Source organism: Hemitrygon akajei, chromosome 17, assembly GCF_048418815.1.
Source record: "Hemitrygon akajei chromosome 17, sHemAka1.3, whole genome shotgun sequence".
Classification (NCBI taxonomy): domain Eukaryota; kingdom Metazoa; phylum Chordata; class Chondrichthyes; order Myliobatiformes; family Dasyatidae; genus Hemitrygon; species Hemitrygon akajei.
In genome coordinates this window covers 68,106,328-68,112,327 of record NC_133140.1, presented here as the reverse complement: position 1 = coordinate 68,112,327, position 6,000 = coordinate 68,106,328, and the positions used below count along the sequence as shown (strand labels likewise).

The 6,000-nt window shown below is 34.3% G+C and overlaps 1 protein-coding gene across 1 annotated transcript in view; it reads right to left on the bottom strand.

The window, feature by feature from the left end:
- Positions 1-490: 490 nt before the first annotated feature.
- The window catches only part of usp10 (ubiquitin specific peptidase 10), a 62,341-nt gene continuing 56,831 nt past the window's right edge, over positions 491-6,000 (bottom strand). The window contains exon 14 of the mRNA XM_073070336.1: positions 491-2,380. Within this exon, the coding sequence (XP_072926437.1) occupies positions 2,193-2,380 (188 nt within the window). The 3' untranslated portion in view covers positions 491-2,192. The remainder of the gene's footprint in view (positions 2,381-6,000) is intronic.

Below are 6,000 nucleotides of genomic sequence, written 5' to 3'. Positions count from 1 at the left end.
TTTCTGTGGCTTTAATACTATTTGATGGAAATTCTAACTGTAGATGCTGGAAATCTGAACTAAAACAAAATGTTTGGTACATTCAGATCAGTTAGCATCTATGAAAAGAAACAGTCTGTGCTTCAGTGAAGGTCCTTTGTCAGAACTGCAAAAGAGGGGGGTAAAACAAGATAGCTTTAAGTTACAGAGAAGCTGAGGAAGAGATAAAAGAAAACATGTTATCTCTTTGAAGATAACAGCTGTGCTTCCAGCATGTTCTGTCCTTATGCTTAGTCAGCCTTCAGATTTAATATTAACCACACATTTCAACCCAAGGAAAGAGGTTTTAAAAAAGTTGCAACTGAATTTATTGTAACATTTGCAGGATTTAGGTGTTAAAATAGCAAGCACCAGGTACTGCAAATATGGAACTTTAAAAAGGACATTATATAAATGAGGACTTGAGCATAAAATATAGGGACCTTGGTAAAATAGATTAGACACTACAATGTTCCATAGTAATAGACTTTTATTCAAGGTAGTTTCTTCTGCAAGACAACAAATTGTAAGATCAAGTTCACAGAATCTAAAAGCAAATCATTTGGTTACCACGCAAGTATAGTTCTTAAAAAGCTCTGAAAATATCTCACATTAAAATGTCAACCATGTTTGGTCATCTAAGAATGGATCTCATAGTAGTGGGGAAAGGTTTTATTAGGGAATGCACAAGTTAGAGATTCCAATGACTGAATACATAAAAAGGTCAGGAAAATAAATCTTTGCATATAGGAACTAAACATGTCTTTAAGCAAAACTTGCAGATACTTTATCAATCCCTGACAACCAAATATGGAAAAAGGTTTTAAAAAGAGACCAATCCCCAACACCAGTCACCTTCCACACCAAAAGAAAACCTGTATCCTCAATACTAATAACGAAGTACTTGCCATGGTCTAATGGCTCAGAAATTTAATTTCTTACGGCAGTAAAATGAATCCAGTTCATTAAAAAATTAATTACATTTCAACTGTTAATCATGGAAAATATGGCAAAAATGAGGACTTTTAGGATAAGACAATTACTAGCTTATTGGACAGGTGGTAACAATTCACTGAACCAAACAAGCAGTCTATTTGACTGTCATGTGAGCATGTTGGTAAAGTTATATAGCGGTTGTGCAGCAATCAACAGTGGAATGAGTTGCCAATTAACTGCAAGTTTGTAAGAATGTTATAATAAGCAAAAGAAAACTATTTCCTTAGAACCAGAACATTTCATAGGAAAATCTTTAGTTACAGCTCTGTGGCAAATCAAAATCCAAAGTTGACCCATTTGATGTTTCTGAAACAATAACTATCATATAATGCTAGAACTCAAGGTCTTGAAGTTCATTGCTTTCTGTATATCAATACAGAATAGTTGAAAAAGAGGAAGTTCTTAATTCAATGTTCCATTGTGACTGTGCACCCAATGCAGGTCCCAAAAGGTTATGTAAAGAGCTTGTGATGAATTTATTAACTAATGGGCAATAAAGCTCAAATTTTCTATAAATATCACTAAATTGTGTACAGTTCCATTTTAACAATTAGAGAAGAGCAAAACCACAGAAAGTAAACAAAGCCAGACTGAACTGTTAATGGAATTATATCAATCATTTTTTTTTATCAAGTTTCAATTGTGTACACAGAAGCATAATTGCAATCAGAAGTCTTTGTAACTGCAGCAAAGTTACGATCACCCATCTACGGAGACTCAACATTTCAACCTCAAATGTGAATTTGCATGTAATTTTTAACATGCAATTTTAAGCTTTTTCATTAGCATTTTCTTTAAACTGTCAGCGTACTAATGCTACTCAACACCCAGTAATCACACACAAGTTTTTCTCATCAAAACACCAAAGCATTCAGTACAATGGAACACTTGTCCCTCCCCCAAAATCATGGGCTGAAGTGTTACCTATTAACAAAAGCAAAAAAACATCATCCGTGATTGAAATGAATGGAATTAAATGTTATGAAAGATGTCACGTATAGACATAAATCTACAAGATTTGCTGCTGGTGCACATCTCAAAAGTTTTTCCCAATTAAATGCTTTAATCTGAAATTTCTGGAAGTGGATTTGGAAAGTTGCAATGAGGGAGGGGAGGGTTTTTATCTGACACTTGGTGCTCTGGGAAGCAAGATGCTGGAGCAACACAGCAGTGACAGTTCACAGCAGATCAACGCGGCGGTAGTACAGGAGGTAGGCTGTACGTTCAGGAGAGGGCTTCACAACTTGGTACTGATTTATCACTTTAACTATCTGGTCATCAATGCGTAGCCAGCCATTCAGACCAATGTGGAAGACATCGGTAGTGTAATGTCCACCAGTTGCACTGTTTCCATGGTGATAGACAACTGAAAAAGAAAGAAAAACTGTGAGATACTAAAGCCAATATGACAGCCTTTTAAGTAACTTTCAACAAAACAACAGCAGTAAATAACCTTTTGCTGATATTTCTATCTTTCACAAACAGTAAATGACTTTCTTTTATGTAAATGGTAGAAAAACCCACTGTAATGAGCATAATTAATTTTGGTTATAGCTCAGGTAAGTAGCTATAGACAAGAATCCCAGATGTTCAGGTAGTAATAGAAATAAATTATATTTAAACAAATGGGAGAAAATTCCTACCATTAGTACATAATTTAGAAGCGTCACTGAAGACTGCCCTCACATCTGTAATGCATTGGTTTGGGGCATATGTTTGTTGTCAGTTCTCTGAGCCCAAAATATCTTAATTCAAGCCAATTAGTTGTGAGATAAAAAAAGATGTAAATTATACTAAGAATGGGATGCATTTCTTTTTATTGTTAATAAAAGTGAAAAATTTAAGATCTTATTCAATCACTTGTTAAATGCTAGTTTTGGTCCAGATAGTTGATTGTACTCAAAGATACATTTGTACAGCATTTTACCCAGCATTTCAAGTGCATTTTGTAAAGTGAAGATATTGTCAATTGCGATGGCTAATTCAAAAACCAAAAATGAAATTATATTGAGCTTTTTAATTTTTGAAGCAATTATTTCATAACAAAAATATCCTAGGTGACCCAACCAGAATTAATTAGATTATTTCAATGTTTGTACACTTAGTTAGGTTTGACCTGCGGTGGATAAGATTTACCCTGGCTAGAGAGCATCAACAGTCTGTCTGTGCATTTACTTTACAAACTGCTGTAACTAAAGGAATTTAATGGCAACCAGTGTGCTGGTATTACCCATGTCCAAACCACCTTGCAGACAGTTTGCATGTTGGATCACCATATTTAAAGACAGACATACAAACACTTTAAAATTATGTACTAACTTTCCCACAAAGTTTGATTAACCTTTATGCTCAAAACAGAAGGCACCTCAATATAATTTGTAAATGCTCCAAAAATAGCCAACCTCACTTCTAATACCATTCTATTAGATAGGAAAGTCTTCAAAAAAAAGAGACAAACCACAAAAGGAATAGAAGAAACAAAATAACGCAGCACAGCATGGTAAAAAGTAATTCAAATTACTTTGAAGAGGAATCAAAGTTCTGTTATTGCAAAAACAAATGTAACATGGTTATAGTTTTCACTTTTTACTTTCATAAATAATATGGATTTATGAAGTTATCTAGTGGTTGAAATCAATACAAAGACCAAATAGACCACTGACTCACCCCAGAAGCTGTCACTGATTTGCAAAGTCATGACAATTCCATAGCAACCAGCTGCTATGACGCACATGCAAGACAGAGTTCTGTACTAAAGTACAGTACTGTTTCTTTCCCTGCGGTTTGCAGTGTTTACAGGACACTTTATCCCTTATTATAAAATTGTAGTAAGCTTCCATGTACACCAAAAAAGATATTTAAACGTAAAAATCACCTTTTCATCAGATTTTGATTCAAATATTTTTGCTTCCAAATATATTCAGCCAAATCCACAATTTAACAATAAAAAGCTGTTTGCAAATTCCACTAAGCCACTGCATGCAAGTACTAAAATGGAGCTAAATAATCTGAATAAAGCGTCCTTTGTTCACTAAATTTTCCAAACATTTACCACCGCAAGGGGCAACTCACACAATTCAAGTACATTTCCCTTTTCCTTCCGTCCCTTCTACAGTACATACACCAATCATATAACTAACAATGTCTTTATCAACCTGTCATCCATACAGGTTGACCTCCTTACTCTTCAGCCTTAACTACAACTTACAATGTGCACAGTTTAAAACTTCCTAATTTTAGACCATCGAACTGAAAGCTGATTTGCTTTTCTGATCAATAGATGCTGCCCAATCTGCTAAACATTTTCATAATTTTCTGTTCCCATCCCTCCCCCACATTTCATTAAGTAGCAACATGGAACAATTAAGGTGCTAGTACTTTAATAAAATACTGGTGTCCAATTTTTGCAGAATTAAAGGATATTACCATTGGGCTTATGACAAAGTAACTGAATAAAATGGGGCATTCTACATTACGGTCCAATAATTACTTCAGGACAAATGCTTGATGAGTGCCATGGGTAATGATTTTTTTTCTTAATATCACTGTAGGAGTTTTCAAGGTGCAAGAAATCCATCTAAACACAGATTTTTGATTTTTTAAATTTTTTTTTTTTTACACACACAAAACTAATAAGCCAATTAAAATTATTTGCAAAGGTTTGTTTTTAATTTCAATTAACTGCTTGCAATTTACAATTTCCATTAAGAACAGAAGGCTGGTTCTTGTTTGAAGTATCTAGTATATTAACATAACTCCAGAATACTCTTGGTGGATGTTAGCAGTTTTCATCTTACCAATGACATCATTTAAGGCATAACAGAACCAAAGATTTTTATATGAAAGGATCTGAGCAAAATATTTACATATGATCAACTCATGCAATGATGTTTAAAATCCTTTGTTACATGAAGTCAAATGCTTATGAAGAGAAATTTCTTGAATTCATAATAAATTCTAAATTTTACCTCAACACACACAATTTGCTTCTCCATTTTGGTACAACCTCTTCCCAATAAAGATAACAAGATACAGCACACAAAGCTGCCAACATTTTGCAATCTATAATGGTAAATACCATATGCATATCATGTTCCAGAAAACATGCCCATTCTGGGCCAAAAATGGAGCCAGGATCACACTTGCTTATTTAGAATAGTGGAAAACTCCCAAATTCATTGTAGAATGAATCTAATATTGTTAATAAAATTTATCTGATTTATTATAACTCTGTATAAGTCATTCAAATTGACAATGCAATTTTGAGAAATTACACATGACCATGTCTTTCAGATTTAAAACATGAAAGATATACCTGTACTTCAGCATGAGTATTAAGCATTCTGTAATGCAGTTTGCTGCTGCATGTAAAACTTTTACAGAAGTTGCAATACCGAAAATTTTCAGCAACTTTCAAACCGATTGTTAAGATTCAATCAAAAATATTAAATATACATTTAACTAAAAGTCAAGTTACATTAAATCTTAAAATGAAAATGATGAGACAGCAACACACACAAAATGCTGGGAGAACTCAGCAGGCCAGGCAGCATCTATGGAAAAGACTAAAGTCCTAATGAAGGATTTCAGCTCAAAACTTCACTAATCTTTTCAATAGGTGCTGCCTGACCTGCTGAGTTTCTCCAGCATTTTGTGTATGTTGCTTGGATTTCCAGCACCTGCAGATCTTTTCTTGTTTATGATGAGACAGAGCCTTTTTTTCTTAAATCCAGATAGAGCTAATATTATAAGATCTTCATTTAGAGTCACAGTCATGGAAAAGTATAGCACAGAAACAGGCCTTTCAGCCAATCTAGTCAACACCAAACTACTTAAACTGCCTACTCCCACTGATCTGCACCGGTACCATATTCTTCCATAACCCTACCAACCATGTACCAATCCAAGCTTCTCATGCTGACAGCTTATTCCACAGTCTCACAACGTTCTGGAGAAATAGTTTCCCCTCATGTTCCCCAGAAACTT